Source organism: Salvelinus fontinalis, chromosome 4 (assembly GCF_029448725.1).
Source record: "Salvelinus fontinalis isolate EN_2023a chromosome 4, ASM2944872v1, whole genome shotgun sequence".
Taxonomy (NCBI): Eukaryota; Metazoa; Chordata; class Actinopteri; order Salmoniformes; family Salmonidae; genus Salvelinus; species Salvelinus fontinalis.
In genome coordinates this window covers 87571676-87592977 of record NC_074668.1, presented here as the reverse complement: position 1 = coordinate 87592977, position 21302 = coordinate 87571676, and the positions used below count along the sequence as shown (strand labels likewise).

The window sequence follows — 21302 nt, the reverse complement described above, 5'->3', positions numbered from 1 at the left end:
CAAGTCTAGCCAACTTGGGTGTATTTGCTTGCTAACATGGTATAACAGTTGAACTGTTATGAATACACCCTCCTGTCCATCTCCACCTGTTTGAACAAACTGTTCACTTTGTTTAGATATTGAAATCAAGTGAGAACGAGTTGCCAATTCCTGATATTAATGTGTCTTTTTATGCTCATTGCACATTTATAAAACACGTACTAGACAGCTAGCACATAACAGCATGTGGCTAAAATGCTGCTAGCGGTGGTGTTACCGCAATGCCGCGCACGACAGGAACTTAGCATACATTTGCCCAAGTCGTTGATACACACGTCTTAGTAAGGTCTGCTCTGTTCTACATGTTGGGAGCTGAGACATGAATAGGGTATCATTAGAAAGGTTTAGTTTAAATGCAGATAGAGAGTTTAAACTGATTGTTGTCAGAGAGGAAGAAGTGCTCTTTTAGTCTTTGTTGTGGGGAGGGGCTTGGTGGGTGTCTGTCAGTGGGAAGGTACACAGTGAACACATCACAGAAGGAGCAAAGGAGATGAGAAAAAAGACAGTTAAAAAATATATATTTTTTTACCTTGATTCTTGTGATACAGGCATTTTGAACAGTGTGCTAAAACATTAATTTGCTATATCGCCAAGCCCTAAGAAAGGCCTCTGAGTATCTTGCTGTGCACGGTTCATAGGGATGTGCTCACCCACATAGTATGTCACTTAATAATCCCTCTCCAGTTTCCACAGCATGCTGCTTTGTTTTGTGACCTGTCACCCCTCCTGTCTCCGCAGGAAGTTCCACGGGCACAACTCCCTCAAAGAATACTACGAGAAGGAGAGCTGTGTGCATTATATTCACAATGTAGGTTGATACTCTCTATCCCTACTTCTCTCCTGTGTGAATTAACAATACTTTTCTAAACATGTGTGTATGAATATCAGAAATGTATTAAAGTAAGTGCTTAGAACAGTGTGCGGTTCTTTGGAGAGTTGATGATTTAAGCTTGTCTAAGTGGACTTATTGGGCTTGTGTATTGCATACAGTATATCTAATGATGGTTGTATTTTGTAGGTTGACGTGCCACTTCTGCTGGTCAACTCTGCAGACGATCCTCTGGTCCACGGGTCTCTGCTCACCATCCCTCGCACACTGGCAGGTAACACACACCTGCATTAGTACACACACAGAGTTTCTCTACTCAGAGCTCGTCCCTACAGAGACACAGGGCCACTCGGCAGTGCCTGGTCAATCTGTCAGTCAGTCTATTGTCTTCAACCTAAGACATGCTGAGGTGCACATTCAGAGCCAGTAGACTGATCTGACTGTTGGTACTGGCTCTAAAATCACAGGACAGTTCTGGGCATTTAAAAAGTTGTCAGAGGCTGCATGACTGGCTCGAACCGCCCTATCCCGTCCCCAGGACACCTTTTCCCCAGAGCTAAACATGCGCATTCCCCACTTGATAAAATGACATCTCTACTTGGACTGTCTGTGTCCTGCTTCTCTTATAATGCAATGTCATTATAGTTAACACAGACACAGAAGTCTGGACAACATGTTGATCATGTCATTATAGTTAACACAGAAGTCTGTACAACATGTTGATCATGTCATTATAGTTAACACAGAAGTCTGTACAACATGTTGATCATGTCATTATAGTTAACACAGAAGTCTGGACAACATGTTGATCATGTCATTATAGTTAACACAGAAGTCTGGACAACATGTTGATCATGTCATTATAGTTAACACAGAAGTCTGTACAACATGTTGATCATGTCATTATAGTTAACACAGAAGTCTGTACAACATGTTGATCATGTCATTATAGTTAACACAGAAGTCTGTACAACATGTTGATCATGTCATTATAGTTAACACAGAAGTCTGTACAACATGTTGATCATGTCATTATAGTTAACACAGAAGTCTGTACAACATGTTGATCATGTCATTATAGTTAACACAGAAGTCTGTACAACATGTTGATCATGTCATTATAGTTAACACAGAAGTCTGTACAACATGTTGATCATGTCATTATAGTTAACACAGAAGTCTGTACAACATGTTGATCATGTCATTATAGTTAACACAGAAGTCTGTACAACATGTTGATCATGTCATTATAGTTAACACAGAAGTCTGTACAACATGTTGATCATGTCATTATAGTTAACACAGAAGTCTGTACAACATGTTGATCATGTCATTATAGTTAACACAGAAGTCTGTACAACATGTTGATCATGTCATTATAGTTAACACAGAAGTCTGTACAACATGTTGATCATGTCATTATAGTTAACACAGAAGTCTGTACAACATGTTGATCATGTCATTATAGTTAACACAGAAGTCTGTACAACATGTTGATCATGTCATTATAGTTAACACAGAAGTCTGTACAACATGTTGATCATGTCATTATAGTTAACACAGAAGTCTGTACAACATGTTGATCATGTCATTATAGTTAACACAGAAGTCTGTACAACATGTTGATCATGTCATTATAGTTAACACAGAAGTCTGTACAACATGTTGATCATGTCATTATAGTTAACACAGAAGTCTGTACAACATGTTGATCATGTCATTATAGTTAACACAGAAGTCTGTACAACATGTTGATCATGTCATTATAGTTAACACAGAAGTCTGTACAACATGTTGATCATGTCATTATAGTTAACACAGACGTCTGTACAACATGTTGATCATGTCATTATAGTTAACACAGAAGTCTGTACAACATGTTGATCATGTCATTATAGTTAACACAGAAGTCTGTACAACATGTTGATCATGTCATTATAGTTAACACAGAAGTCTGTACAACATGTTGATCATGTCATTATAGTTAACACAGAAGTCTGTACAACATGTTGATCATGTCATTATAGTTAACACAGAAGTCTGTACAACATGTTGATCATGTCATTATAGTTAACACAGAAGTCTGTACAACATGTTGATCATGTCATTATAGTTAACACAGAAGTCTGTACAACATGTTGATCATGTCATTATAGTTAACACAGAAGTCTGTACAACATGTTGATCATGTCATTATAGTTAACACAGAAGTCTGTACAACATGTTGATCATGTCATTATAGTTAACACAGAAGTCTGTACAACATGTTGATCATGTCATTATAGTTAACACAGAAGTCTGTACAACATGTTGATCATGTCATTATAGTTAACACAGAAGTCTGTACAACATGTTGATCATGTCATTATAGTTAACACAGAAGTCTGTACAACATGTTGATCATGTCATTATAGTTAACACAGAAGTCTGTACAACATGTTGATCATGTCATTATAGTTAACACAGAAGTCTGTACAACATGTTTATAGTTACAACAGAAGTTTGTAGGCTACAACACGTCGATCATGTTGTTTATATTTACAACAGACAATAGACACAGATGTTTGTACAACACGTCGATCATGTTGTTTATATTTACAACAGACAATAGACACAGATGTTTGTACAACACGTCGATCATGTTGTTTATATTTACAACAGACAATAGACACAGATGTTTGTACAACACGTCGATCATGTTGTTTATATTTACAACAGACAATAGACACAGATGTTTGTACAACACGTCGATCATGTTGTTTATATTTACAACAGACAATAGACACAGATGTTTGTACAACACGTCGATCATGTTGTTTATATTTACAACAGACAATAGACACAGATGTTTGTACAACACGTCGATCATGTTGTTTATATTTACAACAGACAATAGACACAGATGTTTGTACAACACGTCGATCATGTTGTTTATATTTACAACAGACAATAGACACAGATGTTTGTACAACACGTCGATCATGTTGTTTATATTTACAACAGACAATAGACACAGATGTTTGTACAACACGTCGATCATGTTGTTTATATTTACAACAGACAATAGACACAGATGTTTGTACAACACGTCGATCATGTTGTTTATATTTACAACAGACAATAGACACAGATGTTTGTACAACACGTCGATCATGTTGTTTATATTTACAACAGACAATAGACACAGATGTTTGTACAACACGTCGATCATGTTGTTTATATTTACAACAGACAATAGACACAGATGTTTGTACAACACGTCGATCATGTTGTTTATATTTACAACAGACAATAGACACAGATGTTTGTACAACACGTCGATCATGTTGTTTATATTTACAACAGACAATAGACACAGATGTTTGTACAACACGTCGATCATGTTGTTTATATTTACAACAGACAATAGACACAGATGTTTGTACAACACGTCGATCATGTTGTTTATATTTACAACAGACAATAGACACAGATGTTTGTACAACACGTCGATCATGTTGTTTATATTTACAACAGACAATAGACACAGATGTTTGTACAACACGTCGATCATGTTGTTTATATTTACAACAGACAATAGACACAGATGTTTGTACAACACGTCGATCATGTTGTTTATATTTACAACAGACAATAGACACAGATGTTTGTACAACACGTCGATCATGTTGTTTATATTTACAACAGACAATAGACACAGATGTTTGTACAACACGTCGATCATGTTGTTTATATTTACAACAGACAATAGACACAGATGTTTGTACAACACGTCGATCATGTTGTTTATATTTACAACAGACAATAGACACAGATGTTTGTACAACACGTCGATCATGTTGTTTATATTTACAACAGACAATAGACACAGATGTTTGTACAACACGTCGATCATGTTGTTTATATTTACAACAGACAATAGACACAGATGTTTGTACAACACGTCGATCATGTTGTTTATATTTACAACAGACAATAGACACAGATGTTTGTACAACACGTCGATCATGTTGTTTATATTTACAACAGACAATAGACACAGATGTTTGTACAACACGTCGATCATGTTGTTTATATTTACAACAGACAATAGACACAGATGTTTGTACAACACGTCGATCATGTTGTTTATATTTACAACAGACAATAGACACAGATGTTTGTACAACACGTCGATCGTGTTGTTTATATTTACAACAGACAATAGACACAGATGTTTGTACAACACGTCGATCGTGTTGTTTATATTTACAACAGACAATAGACACAGATGTTTGTACAACACGTCGATCATGTTGTTTATATTTACAACAGACAATAGACACAGATGTTTGTACAACACGTCGATCATGTTGTTTATATTTACAACAGACAATAGACACAGATGTTTGTACAACACGTCGATCATGTTGTTTATATTTACAACAGACAATAGACACAGATGTTTGTACAACACGTCGATCATGTTGTTTATATTTACAACAGACAATAGACACAGATGTTTGTACAACACGTCGATCGTGTTGTTTATATTTACAACAGACAATAGACACAGATGTTTGTACAACACGTCGATCGTGTTGTTTATATTTACAACAGACAATAGACACAGATGTTTGTACAACACGTCGATCGTGTTGTTTATATTTACAACAGACAATAGACACAGATGTTTGTACAACACGTCGATCGTGTTGTTTATATTTACAACAGACAATAGACACAGATGTTTGTACAACACGTCGATCATGTTGTTTATATTTACAACAGACAATAGACACAGATGTTTGTACAACACGTCGATCATGTTGTTTATATTTACAACAGACAATAGACACAGATGTTTGTACAACACGTCGATCGTGTTGTTTATATTTACAACAGACAATAGACACAGATGTTTGTACAACACGTCGATCGTGTTGTTTATATTTACAACAGACAATAGACACAGATGTTTGTACAACACGTCGATCGTGTTGTTTATATTTACAACAGACAATAGACACAGATGTTTGTACAACACGTCGATCATGTTGTTTATATTTACAACAGACAATAGACACAGATGTTTGTACAACACGTCGATCATGTTGTTTATATTTACAACAGACAATAGACACAGATGTTTGTACAACACGTCGATCATGTTGTTTATATTTACAACAGACAATAGACACAGATGTTTGTACAACACGTCGATCATGTTGTTTATATTTACAACAGACAATAGACACAGATGTTTGTACAACACGTCGATCATGTTGTTTATATTTACAACAGACAATAGACACAGATGTTTGTACAACACGTCGATCGTGTTGTTTATATTTACAACAGACAATAGACACAGATGTTTGTACAACACGTCGATCGTGTTGTTTATATTTACAACAGACAATAGACACAGATGTTTGTACCACATGTGGATGGTGGCATTTCTAGTTACAACAGACGTTGTACAACATGCCTTTATGCAGAGCAGAGGGAGCAGCGGAGCTACATTCAAATAATTGTGCGCTGAAGTCCCGTTTTTTTAGCTATCGAGGAGAGGCGTCCAGAGAATCCGATCATGCAGCCACTCCATAACAAGTTAACCAGTACTGTAACGCAGGAAGAAAAACACATTGCTGAAATGAACTTGGTGTCAGCAAGCCACTTTGAAAAGTGACTTTTTAATGTCCAGAACAGTATGTGCACATGTTATTTGTGTACTAACACAAGGGAAATCATTAGAAGTCTACTGTATTTTCACCAGTTCAACACCTGGTACAAAGTTCTCCCTTTGTCTCTGAAACAGCAGAGCTGGAATAGGCAGATGAATCCGTTAAGTCCCACACCCAGGCCAGGGAGGGGGCGGTATGTAGAACTAGGTGTGTTGGGAATGTCTGACTGGTTAACACTGGCTCAGTAACTCAAACACACACGGTAGTGTATCACACAGATGAGAGCCTCTGTCTGCTTGTGTGCTAGTGACTTAGACTGTAGACACCGCTAGGCCTTACCTTTTTAGATATGCAAACTAAAGTCTGTTATTTTCTTCCACACTAACTGATTCTAATGACTGATAGAACACCCATCATAGTAACCTGTCATTTTAAAATAGAACACTGAGAATAGCGGCCAATCAGCTCAATCCTCTAGGGTTTACTGGGTTGATCAAATGGAGCAGTAAAGGAAAGCATGCTATTTATGGAAACAACCACCTCAGCACTACCAACTAGTCACCATGTGTTGGATTATATTAGATCCATGGAGTGTACAGTACTCCAGCCAGTTCTCATCTCTCACGGGATTTCTGGAACAGCCCATCCCAAATTGCTCTCTATCCCTCCCCCTTGGCCCTTACCCTTTAATGTAAGCATGTCTGAAGGGTCTGGTTAGGTTTAAGCTGTGTAGTGGTAGAGCTTCCAACATATTGCTTCCCACCTTACAGATCTGCAAACATTGAAGGTGTAGGTCCAAAGAGAAGTTACCTACTGAAATGATCCCATTTCCTCAGTGGTGCACAATGTGTGGTTGTGATGTGATGCCTCCTGTGTCCTGTTATTTATAGAGTCCCAGAGCTGGGATGGAGGGTAACACTAGCCCACTGGCTTGTTGTGTTCACCACTACACAGAGATGCAGGGTGGAAATATAGGAGATTCTCAGCTGGTGCCCTGCCTAACTCTCCTAACTTCTCTAGGGTATGTGGGACGGTAGTATCCCACCTAACCAACAGCCAGTGAAATTGCAGGGCGCCAAATTCAAAACAACAGAAATCTCATAATTAAAATTCCTCAAACATACAAGCATTATACACCATTTTAAAGATAAACCTCTCATTAATCCAACCAAAGTGTCTGATTTCAAAACGGATTTACGGTGAAAGCACACCTTGCGATTATGTTAGGGCAGTACATAGCCACAGAAATACACAGCCATTTTTCCAGCCAAAGAGAGAAGTAACAAAAAGCAGAAATAGAGTTAAAATGAATCACTAACCTTTGATGATCTTCATCAGATGACACTCATAGGACTTCATGTTACACAATACATGCATGTGTTGTTCGGTAAAGTTCATATTTATATCCAAAAATCTGAGTTTAGGCCAAAAGCGAGAGAAAATGCAGCGTGGCAAATTCTAATTAATTACTATAAAAATCAAACTTTCATTAAATAATAACATGAAAGATACCAAATTAAAGCTACACGTGTTGTGAATTCAGCCAACATGTCAGAATTCAAATAGGCTTTTCGGCAAAAGCATACTGTGCTATTATCTGAGCATAGCACCATAGTAAACAAAAGAGAAAACATTTCAACCCTGCAGGCGTGACACAAAACGCAGAAATAAAAATATAATTCATGCCTTACCTTTGACAAGCTTCTGTTGTTGGCACTCCAATATGTCCCATAAACATCACAAATGGTCCTTTTCTTCGATTAATTCCGTCGATATATATCCAAAATGTCAATTTATTTGGCGCGTTTGATCCAAAAAAACACCGGTTCCAAGTTGCGTAACGTGACGACAAAATATCTCAAAAGTTACCTGTACTGTGCAAAAACATTTCAAACTACTTTTTTGTAATCGAACTTTAGATATTTTTTAAAGTAAATAATCGATAAAATTGAAGACGGGATGATCTGTGTTCAATACAGGAAGAAAACATATTTAAGCATGCTTTCTGGTCTTTGCGCCTCTATCAAACAGTACACATGAAGTTACACTTTTTCAAGATGGTCGTACTTCTTCATTACACAAAGGAATAACCTCAACCAATTTCTAAAGACTGGTGACATCCAGTGGAAGCAGTAGGAACTGCAAGCAAGTCCCTTAGAAATCTGGATTCCCAATGAAAACTCATTGAAAACAGGGTGACCTCAATTTTTTTTTTTATCTGAATGGTTTGTCCTCGGGGTTTCGCCTGCTACATAAGTTCTGTTATACTCACAGACATGATTCAAATAGTTTTAGAAACTTCAGAGTGTTTTCTATCCAAATCTACTAATAATATGCATATCTTATCTTCTGGGGATGAGTAGCTGGCAGTTTAATTTGGGCATGCTTTTCATCCAAAATTCTGAATGCTGCCTCCTACCCTAGAGAAGTTAAAGGGGAAATCAGCTGGTGCCCTGCCTAACTCTCTGAAAGGGGAAATCAGCTGGTGGTTCTGTCACCTTTGCCCTAGAAGAGTCAGGCTGACTCACACTGGCCACAGGAAACCTGGAAACATGCAAAAGCTGTTGTATAGCTAATGTAGTCACCTCACCTGGAATCAAACTTTAAGCCGCATGGTAGTTGGCACATGTCATTAGGACTGTCTGGCGGACAAATCCAGCCAACAATCTTTTAGTTGGAAACCTCAGTCAGGAGTCTTGTGCTGCATAGTGCTTAACCCAGAGTTACATTCCATTTCATTTTAGGATTCAAATTAAATGTTATTCAAATTAAGAATATGACAGTATTATTATGACTTAACAGTGTGTAGTTTAGATGAATTAGGCTTCTGTAGAATTGACCTCAATTTGGGCCACCTCATGATGCTTTGCTCATACTTATCTTCTGTGTCACAAAATGGAAGCTGCATATTAAACATTATTTCTGTTTTAAAGCAAGCTTCAACTTTTCCTTGCATCTAGTTAATGGTCCTTTTTTAAAACGCTATTAAACAATTGATAGGACACTGCTTCCCAAAAGATGCAGCCAGCCAAACTGAATGGTTTATTATGAATGTGTTCCTACATCAAACCCTCTTCAGGGTTCAGCCTAATGGAAAGCTGGGGTGTCCTTCTTGAATTTTTTATAAATATGAGTCATTTCCTAGAATCACCTAGGCTATTATAACCGCTGGTAGATGTTAGCAGATAGTCTATGGTTGGTACAAGCCCTGTGGGATCGCGCTCACCAGGCGGACACTGCAGTGTTCCCCACTAACCCAGTTAGAGCTGGAGAAATTACAGCTCCATGTCTGGATCCCACGCTAGTGTTCTGTTCAGGGTTGGGGTCCATTCAGGAAGGGATTTCAATTGTGGGAGAAAACAAATCTTCTACTTCTCTGTTTAATTTAGAAGTAATGGAAAATAGGGGTCCATTTTTATTATTGAATTGGAATATCAATTTACTTCCTTAATCAGCCCAACCCTGATTCTGTTCTACCAGTTCTAATACTGTTGTTACTTGCTACATGCTTAGTCATTTCATAAAAGGTTATGTTGTGCCATTTTAATCTGTTATTTACAATGTTCTAACAGTTTATTTCAAGTTAATATATGAACACTAACCTCACTAAATAGGTTATAAATAGGCTGTACTGTACAGCCAATCAAAGTGACTTGTCCCATTTTGGTTGACGTGCACCTCCCAGTGGATTGGGTTGAACAATTGGTGTTTCAACAAAAACCAAAACCGAACGGTATGAAGTAGCTCAGCTACAGAGTAATAGGTTAATTATTCTAGTTGGTCGATCCTGATATATATTACATATTTATTGCCTTTATCAAGGCGCTGTTTATCTTTCATCAGGGTTATTGAGCTAACTGGGGATAGTGATGGGTGTTAATACACTGGACCCTGCTCTCCTTCCTCTCCCTGTCCTCCTAGATGCCTGACTCAATATCTCTGTCCCATTACACAGATGACGCCCTTTTACGACCTTGGTGTAACATTATGTGCTGTGTTCGTCATTTTACAGAATGTATGGCATCATTCCTGACATAACTGTCACTAAACAATGACTCCCATGTGGTTCCGGGGGCTGGTCTGGTGGTAGTGCTGCCGACCCGGATCACATGCCCCTGGAGGCAGCGGTTCCATCTCCCGTTCCTCCACTTGCTTTCTGTACTGTATCCCTCTTATCTCTCTCCCTCTCATACATTTCTATCCATTTGTCTTTCAACTTAAAAATATGTTTTAAAAGATGCCGCTTTCTTCATATTCTACCCTCTCCCTTTCTGTTCCTATCCCCCTCCAGAGAAGAAGCAGAATGTCATCTTCGCCCTGACACTGCATGGGGGGCACCTGGGCTTCTTTGAGGGGGCCGTGCTCGTCCCCCAGCCCCTCACCTGGATGGACAAGGTGATCGTGGGTTACGCCAACGCCATGTGCCAATGGGAAAAACAGAAACCGCCATGCCAAAAAAGCGGGAACCTGAATACACCCTGTCCTGAAGAGAAGGCAGCGTAACCTTTAACTTCCTGAACTCCTCTCTCGTTCACCTCTGACCCTCCCCTCCCCACTCACTGAGGAGAAACCTTAACCAAACTTGAACTACTCCTCTCTCGCTCACCTCTGACCCCCCCCCCTCCCCTCCCACTCACTGAGGAGAAACCTTAACCAAACTTGAACTACTACTCTCTCTCCTCTCACGCCTCTTTTCGGGTTACTGTCTCAACCGTCTCCTCCCTGGTACCCCTGTTCCCTCAGCCTCTACTCCTCCTGCTGCCCCCCTCTAACCAAAACCACCTTACACGTGAAGGAACTAAAATGACTAAATGCCTTTGTGCTTTGTCTCTGAGGGGAACTAGTGGAGTGGAGAGGAACAACTACTTTTGTCCTTACGTAAACATTACCAAGAGAGATCCCTGAGATCCAACCATGGAGACTTTGACCAAATGCTCACTAAAAAGGGATGAAACAAACTGGCATCCTACGAGTAGAGAGGGAGAGAGAGCGACATGGTAGATGTGTAGTCGTAGAGAAAACGAGCACAGAAGAAACCTCCTAGTACTATCTCTGAGGACTAATGAAGCTGCAGTTACTGTACGTTACAGTGCGCTCACTGCTGACGACTGCCAAGGCTTTAGCCTAGTTTGCCGTCTTAAACCAACACTGCCTCTTTATACAATGTATGTTACTCACAAATAGTGTATAAAAAGCCAGTTTAGTTTATCAGTCCGTGTGTGCTGAGAGCTACGGGATAGCTCTGTTAGTATGTGACCTTTTCTATTAGTTTGATCTGATTCGCTGTTCGGTCTGTTTTAGTCCAAAATATCCTTTTTTGGTGAATATCAGCCCTTTTTGGAAGGTATACAAATATTGAATTAGTTTATTATTATTATAGTCATTTTATTATACAATTATTTTCAGATCACGAGTCCCCCATAAAATGAGTATCTATTTCGCACTTGATTCCATGTAGAATCAAGGGGTATGTCTCACAATGCACCCTAGATCCTATGGTGAAATATAGTGGACCTGGTCAAAGTAGAGCACTACAAAGGGAATAGGGTGCCTTTTGGGATGCATCTAAGATCTCACTCGCCCCTCAGTGATATTAAGCAGTGGAGGTAGGTTTTTACCTAGCGGACCTGACCTGTGGTCAATCTCAATGAGACCATGCACATTCCTACTGTCTCGTTATTCTATCACTTTTATTCAATGCACTTTATACGTTGTATGTCACGTTTCTTTCTTTATTCAACCATTTTGTTATTCTTTTATGGGACTAGCGGAAGACAAAGGTTTAGAAACTTTGTTTTTTTTTGCATAACGTTTAGTTCAGTGACACTAACGAACAGGAGGGAGAGAGGTTGATAACTCTTCAAGTTAGACGGCCCAAATGATCCCCACGTTCACTAAACCCTACAGTCCACCCTCCCAGTAGAGGATTGTTGTATATAAAAATAAGACACTTTTTCCAATATAGTGCTCTACATGTTATTACACTATGTAGGGAAGAGTGTCATTTGAGATTAGCCCTCAGGGTCAGTCTTCCTTGGCTGTCTGTCCTGTGCAGTCAACCTACTCAGCCTTACTACTAACCCTAACCTACTCAGTCCTATACCCTTGATCAGCTCCAGGTCTTCTGAAGCATGACTGACTATGGAGTCATTCCCTTAGACACAGAGAGTAGCCCACTGCCAATACACAGACACTCCAGTGTCAGACATTCGTATGGAAATGGACCTAGGATTACTTGTTTGGGCTAGCAGCTCAGACTCAGTAATATCACAAATACATTTTCAACCAAAGTTACAACGTACATAACTGCTGTGATAACTGGTTTATCACGTCTGATGTTGAACCCTTCATTGGCGAGGGCACTGTACAGAGATGAACATACAATCATGTAGATGACTGGTTTTATAGACCATGTGTTCATGGGACCTGAGCTGTGAGGTGTGCTGAGTAGGATGGCCATAATCATTGTGTTCATGACGTCCAACAGACTCCATTTTGTTGAACCAAAAGTCGTCACAGAAAAGGTTTTTTTAGTTGACCAGCGGTAGAATACTGATAGGATATTGGTGGCAGTGTTGAGGTCTACCAGAGAGGAAGTATATTATGCATAGGAATGGCCCAACTTTGTTGCTAGGGAACATTATCTTTCAACGGGGGAGAGAACTTCTTTCCATTTAGTTGTCAGGACCGAAGGTCTTAGCACACACGTTTATGTTTGAAGGAATGCTGGAATGTTAATTCTGAAACATGCTGAGGTGTATGAGAACGATGTGTAGGTGAGAATCTGATGAGGTTCGCAAAGACTCAACCCCGAAGTCAAGGGGGAGTGGCGAAAAAGATCAAGTTTAGATGTTATAGCTGAGACGTCATAGTTTCTGTGTTTCCTCCTCTTATATATAATGGCCATGCATTTTCCCCTTCAAAGCCTGCAGTGGCAGCCATACTGGTGGTGTGTTGTCATGACTTGTCCAGTCCAGAGGTCCAGCCAAGTGAACTGTAGGGAGGAAAAGCTGGTGATTCACTGTACATTAGTGTTATGTCCTAAATGGTACCATATTCCCTAATATAGTGCACTACTTTTAACCTGATCCCTATGGACTCTGGTCAAAAGTAGTGCACTATATAAGGATTAAGGTGCCATTTGGGATGCTGCCAGGCGTATCAGTCTCACCCAACCCATACCCTCTGTGTACCATAATGAGCTCTTTCAACATCACCTCCTGCCAGTCATTTGGCTGGCTGAGTTCTTTCAGCCTTGTAAACGTCACTCCCTTCTCGAACTTCCTCAGTCAACTGGCATCCAAACACAAGGGTGCCATCTGCAGGCTTGGAGAGCAAACTACAACTACTGTCTTAAATCCAGCCAGTAGGTTACTGTACTGTAGTCCTTTAGACATTATTGATGTTAACTCAGTGAGACAAGATTTTAATACAGCTGTTGAACTAACTGATGTTTATTACCAATGTTTGTTACCACTTTTTAAGGACACTTCACAGTTTTAGTTAAAAGTTGATAGAAAATCAGTTAGTCAGTGACTCGTCCAGTCTAACCGATAGTCATGTCGTTCTGAGATATCCCAGCGAGTAAGATCTGAGTCTTGATACACCAGCATAACAAGCCGTCTTTGCTATGACTCCACACCAACAGGGTGTGTTCTGTCTATAGAAATCCACTTATCACCTAACTTTGCACAGAAATGCAGGTTTGGATTGTATCTCTTCAAACTACTTACAGAATTCAACATTTTGTTTGTTTTTCAGAATTCTTTTTGAAATGTTTTTTGTATTGTTACGGTGACTTATTATTTTCTTGTATGTGCAGATTTGTCATAGTGAGTGTATATGAATGAATGTAGGTGTGTATGCTGAGTCCTAACACCATCTCTGGTTTGGAAAACCAAACATGTCTTCACTTTTTAAAGATACAAATTAATTAAAATGTATACATAGTTCGGTCGTTCCACCAATTCAGTGCCTTTTTAGAATTCAGCTGGTAACATTCTCTCAGTGCTCATGTTCAACTTCATTAAAAACACTTTTCCCATCTCGAGGTTAAATAGAAAAGCGACTATATTAAGTTTGAAATAAAGTAATAGGGTTGGTGATCATAAATAAGCCATAAATCCCATTGTGATGGAGGGAATGGGAGCCTGTTGTGTACAACCAGGAGGGGCAATTAAATGCAAGCTTTAATAAAATAAAAGTGTAAACATTTCTAGCCTGTCTATATATGGGCTAACAGGGTTGACGTGTTAGGCTCGACCCACTCAGTTTCCCACCACAAAACACCACAACCAGCTCATCTGCTTTTACACTGTCATTTGACTATTAGATATTAGTGTCTTTAGGTTATTATTATAGTTTCACCATTTTAAATTGAAAGTTCAGTTTACGTAACAGAGTTAACCTTAAAATGAAGGGACTTTTTTTTTCTTGAAATGAATTACAATCTTCAGAAATGACTGCCAAAGCAACTAAATAACTAGGGCTTTACAATGATGGAGAAATGTTGAGCTTAAGTGGGTTAAAATCTTCCTGGAGGAAACCGAGAGTTCATGGAGGGACATGTCAATGCTGAATTTTTGCACTTTAGGAAGTCTATTCATATAAAACATGTGATTTATTGAATTCCCCATGTGGTCTATATTAAAGGGCACTTCAATGAATAACAGGCTTTTAAAATTCAATATTGGAACATCATTTCTACTTCAACTATCAAAAGGATACAAAAGGCAGTCATTTGGTGAAACGACCCAGTTATATGTTACTGTATGACAGGGACCAGGGGCCATTTTATAACAGATTAAGGCAATAATCAATAGGGATTTTTGTTTCTCTCAAGGTGTAAATGCAAAGATGTGAGGGGAAAGATGAGTACAAAATGAAAGTGGGAGAACCATCTTATTTATGCAGTTCTGTTTCGACATAGAGAATGGGCTCCAATCCATGTCCGACGTTCGGAGTTGTTTATTTTAGGATTGATATGAAACAATGTATTAATCTTAACTTCCGCTTGTTGAAACTAATTGTGTGACTGACTATGCTCTTGCAGGTCCTGCTTTTGAGAAACAACCTTTTGAGACTGGATGAGCTCACCACACTGAGATCAGAGGCCAAAGTGTCTCAGAGTAGGAGTGCTGATCTAGGATCAGTTTTGGCTTTTAGATCAAAATATTTCATTGGTTGTATGGACATTGGGGACATAGATCAGCACTCCTACAGCCCCAGGGTTTTATTCCATGGGGTGAAATGTCCAGAACGATGCTCATAGAAAAGTAGTGCATAGAATCAACATGGTTCTCGATTCCACAAGAAAGAAAGCTCTGTAAATGCTATGCAATCCATTTCTATCTGAAACGTTCTGACCATGCCTGAAGTTGGTGAACACAGCTAAGATATGGGGAATGGAGCCCTTTCCACCAATAAGAACCCAGTGATCCATGACATCAACAAATGTTCACTTTTAACATTCTAGAGCTTTATAATCCGTTTCATTGTATGAAGATGTTAGCTGTTTTGGAAGGATGGTGGATGTGGAAATGTAATTTTGGTGCACTGATATAATCATACAGTATGAAATTATGAATTCAGATCACTGGTGTGTTTTTGTAAAGAAACCCAATGGTGTGTGTGATGTAAGAATAAAACAATAATGGTTGTGTTCCAAAAATAAATTATTTTCTTGTAAAAAGTTTCTTGTCTTCATGAGCAACTGGTGGTATGATTGATCTCATGTTCAATGCCTTCAAAGTATTCACACCCCTTGACTTTTTACATATTTTGTTGTGTTACAAAGTGGAATTAAAATGGATTTAATTGTCTTTTTTTTGTCAATGATCTAAACAAAATGCTAACAATGAAAAATAACATATCTTGATTAGAAAATTATTCAACTTGGTAACACTTGACAACCAGCATCATCATAATGTCATAACTGACAACTTGTCATAATATATGTCATGACAGTTTTATGAACATTTTGTGTTATTTTATGGCTGGTTATGACACCCACATAAGAGTGTCAAAACCCACAAAACCTACCACACAAGGCAAAACATTCCATTACACCATAGCCTACTTGTCAACAGTATGTTTGTTATAACATTTTCTGAAATGTACCATATTCAATTATTGTAATTGAGCACACATTGATGTCAGACATGCACCTACCCCAATGCTCTGTTGCTGATGACTGGGGTGAATGCAGGAGCAGATTTCAGGAGCAGGACAAGACACCCTCTTTTTGACTGATTCCTGACATCAGGGCATGTACGTGATAGGCCTATCTGGCTTATATGATTATGATGGTCATAATGCTTCTTGACAGTGTCATAAAGTGTATTTTCTTAGTCCAAGTAAAGTGACACAGTATAGCCTTAATGCTTCATGACAGTGTCACGAGGTGTATTTTCTTAGTCCAAGTAAAGTGACACAGTATAGCCTTAATGCTTCATGACAGTGTCATGAGGTGTATTTTCTTAGTCCAAGTAAAGAGACACAGTATAGCCTTAATGCTTCATGACAGTGTCACGAGGTGTATTTTCTTAGTCCAAGTAAAGAGACACAGTATAGCCTTAATGCTTAATGACAGTGTCACGAGGTGTATTTTCTTAGTCCAAGTAAAGAGACACAGTATAGCCTTAATGCTTCATGACAGTGTCATGAGGTGTATTTTCTTAGTCCAATTAAAGAGACACAGTATAGCCTTAATGCTTCATGACAGTGTATTTTCTACAAGTTATTTAAAATGTTATGAAAACATGACTAAAGAATTCATTACAACAACAAAGGACTTAAGAAACAAACTTTCAAAGAAAGGAAACTTCTTGGCAAGGAAAAAACACATTTGAATAAATGTGGGTTTTGACACCCTTATGCAGGTGCCATAACCAGCCATAGAATAACACAATATATATACATTTAGTTTAATTAGTAAATATATACAGTGCCTTCGGAAAGTATTCAGACACCCATGACTTTTTCCACATTTTGTTATGTTACAGCCTTAATACATTTGAGAATAAAATGTTTTTTCCCCATCATCAATCTACACACAATACCCCATAAGGACAAAGCAAAAACAGGATTTAGACATTTTTGCAAATGTATTAAAAATAAAAAACTGAAATATCACATTTACGTAAGTATTCAGACCCTTTACTCAGTCCTTTGTTGAAGCACCATTGGTAGCGATTACAGCATCGAGTCTTCTTGGGTGTGATGCTACAAGCTTGGCACACCTGTATTTGGGTAGTTTCTCCCATTCTCCTCTGCAGATCATCTTAAGCTCTGTCAGGTTGGATGGGGAGTGTTGCTGCATAGCTATTTTCAGGTCTCTCCAGAGATGTTCAAGTCCGGGCTCTGGCTGGGCCACTCAAGGACATTCAGAGACTTGTCCCGAAGCCACTCCTGTGCTGTCTTGGCTGTGTGCTTAGGGTCGTTGTCTTGTTGGAAGGTGAACCTTCGCCCTAGTCTGAGGTCCTGAGAGCTCTGGAACAGGTTTTCATCAAGGATCTCTCTGTACTTTGCTCCGTTCATCTTTGCCTTGATCCTGACTAGTCTCCCAGTCCCTGACGCTGAAAAACATCCCCACAGCATGATGCTGCTACCACCATGCTTCACCGTAGGGATGGTGCCAGGTTTCCTCCAGATGTGATGCTTGGCATTCAGATTAAAGAAATCTTGGTTTCATTAGATCAGAGAATCTTGTTTCTCATGGTCTGAGAGTTTTTAGGTGCCTTTTGGCAAACTCCAAGCGGACTGTCATGAGTCTTATAGCAAAGGGTATGAATACTTATGTAAATAAGCTATTTCAGTTTTGTTTTATTATATATTTGCAAAAATGTTTTGTTATTATGGTATATTGTGTGTAGATTTCTGAAGAAAAAATAGTATTTAATACATTTTAGAATAAGGCTGTAACGTAACAAATTTTTGGGATAAAGTCAAGGGGTCTGAATACTTTCCGAATGCACTGTATGTGTGTGTATATATATATCAGCCGCACCAAATATTTTCTTAACTATATTTTCTTAAAACTGCATAGTTGGTTAAGGGCTTGTAAGTAAGCATTTCACGGTAAGGTCTACACCTGTTGTATTCGACGCATGGGACACATTTTAACAGGTGTAAATATAACACTATCATGACCCAAATGACATTATGACATGGTTATGACCGTGTCGTAAAGTGTTATGACGCTGGGTTTCAAGTAAAGTGTAAACCAAATGTTTACTCTGGAACTTATTTAGTCTTGCCATAACAAACGGGTTGAATACTTATTGACTCAAGACATTTCAGCTTTTCATATTTAATTAATAATTTTTTAAAAATCTAAATGATGGAGTACTGTGTGTTAGGCCAGTGACAAAATATCTCACTTTAATCCATTTGAAATTCAGGCTGTAACACAACAAAATGTGGAAAAAGTCAAGGAGTGTGAATCCTTTTTGAAGGCACTGCCTGGCTCACTGCCGACCTGTCAGTGTGGATGGGGGCTTGCTCTCTCTACTCTCTCCTGAAGTCCATGATCAGCATCAGAGAGCCTATAGGGAGGAGGGGAGAGCCCTGGTGGAGTGGTGCCAGGAAAATAACCTCTCCCTCAACGTCAAAACGAAGGTGCTGATCATGGACTTCAGAAGAGAGTAGAGAGAGCAAGCCCCCATCCACACTGACAGGTCGGCAGTGGATAGGGTGAAAACTTCAAGTTCCTCAGCATACACGTTCTTGACAATCTAAAATGGTACATCAAGACAGACAATATGGTGAAGAAGGAGCAACAGCACCTCTTCAATCTCAGGAGGCCGAAGAAATTCGGCTTGGCCCCTAAGACCCTCACAAACTTCAAAAGATGCATCATTGAGAGCATCCTGTTGGGCTGTATCACCACCTGGTATGGCAATTTGCACTGTCTGCAACTGCAGGGCTCTCCAGAGTCACACTGCCTGCCCTCCAGGACATTTACAGCACCCGGTGTAACAGGAAGGCCAAGAAGATCATCAAGGACCTCGAAAGCAGACTGCATTGCAATCATCTCTGATGGGTGGTCGAATGTTCGTGGGCAAGGAATAATTAACTACATCATCTCCACCCCTCAACCAGTATTCTACAAGAGCACAGACACAAGGGACAACAGACACATCAGTCTCTACATTTCAGATGAGCTGAAGGCAGTCATCAATGACCTTGGTCCACAGAAGGTATTTGCACTGGTGACAGACAATGCCGCGAACATGAAGGCTGCTTGGTCTAAAGTGGAGCTCCTCAAGCTCCCCAAGGACATCATGGCACTGAAAACAATGGATACACTCTACAAGAGAGCCAAGGAAATGGTTTGGTATGCGACGGTGTCATCAGGTTATAACAGCAATCTACCTCACCAGGCAAAGTGAGAAGAATAAGAGCACCACATTGAAGCTGACAGTCTCCTGGAGGAGAAGGAGTCTCCAAGAAATGGCCATATCACAGTCTGCCGATATGGACAGCCCCATCAAGAGGATCCTCCTGGATGATGAATTTTGGGAGAGAGCGGTAAACAGCCTGAAACCTATAGCAGTAGCCATTGCACGGATTGAGGGAGACAATGCCATCCTGTCTGCTGTTCAGACTCTGCTTGCAGATGTAAGAGAAGAAATCCGTACTGCCCTGGTCCAAGCATAGCTCCAAGAAGAGGAAACTGCAGTTCTGAAATACATCAAAAAGTGTGACGACTTCTGCCTGAAGCCCATACACGCCGCAGCGTACACGTTGGACCCCAAGTATGCTAGCAAGAGCATCCTGTCTGGTGCAAAGATCAACCAGGCCTATGGTGTCATCACTACCGTGTCTAGCCACCTCGGCCTAGATAAAGGCAAGGTTTTTGGCTGTCTGGCAAAGTACACTTCCAAGCAAGAGCTTTGGGATGGAGATGCAATATGGCAGTCGTGCCAACATATCTCATCAACCACCTGGTGGAAGGGACTTTGTGGATCTGAGGCTCTTTTCCCTGTTGCCTCCATCATCCTCCAAATCCCACCAACATCAGCTGCCTCAGAGTGCAACTGGTCCTTGTTTGGAAACACACAGACCAAAGCACGCAACAGGCTGACCAATACAAGTGTTGAAAAATTGGTGGCCATCCGGGCAAATTTGAGGCTTTTTGAGCCTGACAACGAACCATCCTCAACAAGGTTGGAAAGTGACAGTGAAGATGAGGCCTCAAAGTCTGATGTTCAAGAGGTGGACATTACGGAGGTCTGGGGAGAAGACATGGAAGCCTGAGAGGAAGACAACCAAAGCTTTAGTTTCTAGACTATCTTTTTACAGATGTATGTTGAAAACGTTTTTGGGAGATGCGATGGATCATTAGGGATCATTCAATATTCCCTTTTGTTGTTCAGTGAAATCATCCCATGTGAAGAGGGAACTCATTTAATTAAAGTTCAGTTCGTAACTAAATCGTTTTTAAAATTTATTTTGGAAGGATTTAATCATTTGCAATTATGTCTACTTATGATAAGGTAAAAGGTTTATGTTTCTGTCTCCATATGATATGGTAAATATATCCAATGCAAAAACATCTACATTTAAATGGTATTAATATTAATTCCCATATATTCCTGTTAATTCCCATGGAAAGTTTCCACCTCTGAATATTCCCCAAAATGTGCAACCCTATACGTACACTGAGTGTACAAAACATTACAAACACCTAATATTGAGTTGCACCCCTTTTTTTCAGAACAGCCTCAATTCGTCGGGGCTTTGAGTCTGCAAGGTGTCGAAAGCTT

At 39.4% G+C, this 21302-nt stretch overlaps 1 protein-coding gene across 1 annotated transcript in view; it reads left to right on the top strand.

Annotated features, from left to right (window-relative positions):
- LOC129854604 (monoacylglycerol lipase ABHD2) overlaps window positions 1–16228 on the top strand; it is a 28553-nt gene extending 12325 nt beyond the window's left edge. Inside the window, exons 8-10 of the mRNA XM_055921846.1 lie at window positions 778–847; window positions 1058–1142; window positions 10826–16228. Of these exons, the coding sequence (XP_055777821.1) occupies window positions 778–847; window positions 1058–1142; window positions 10826–11037 (367 nt within the window). The 3' untranslated portion in view covers window positions 11038–16228. The remainder of the gene's footprint in view (window positions 1–777; window positions 848–1057; window positions 1143–10825) is intronic.
- The last annotated feature ends 5074 nt before the right edge of the window (window positions 16229–21302 follow it).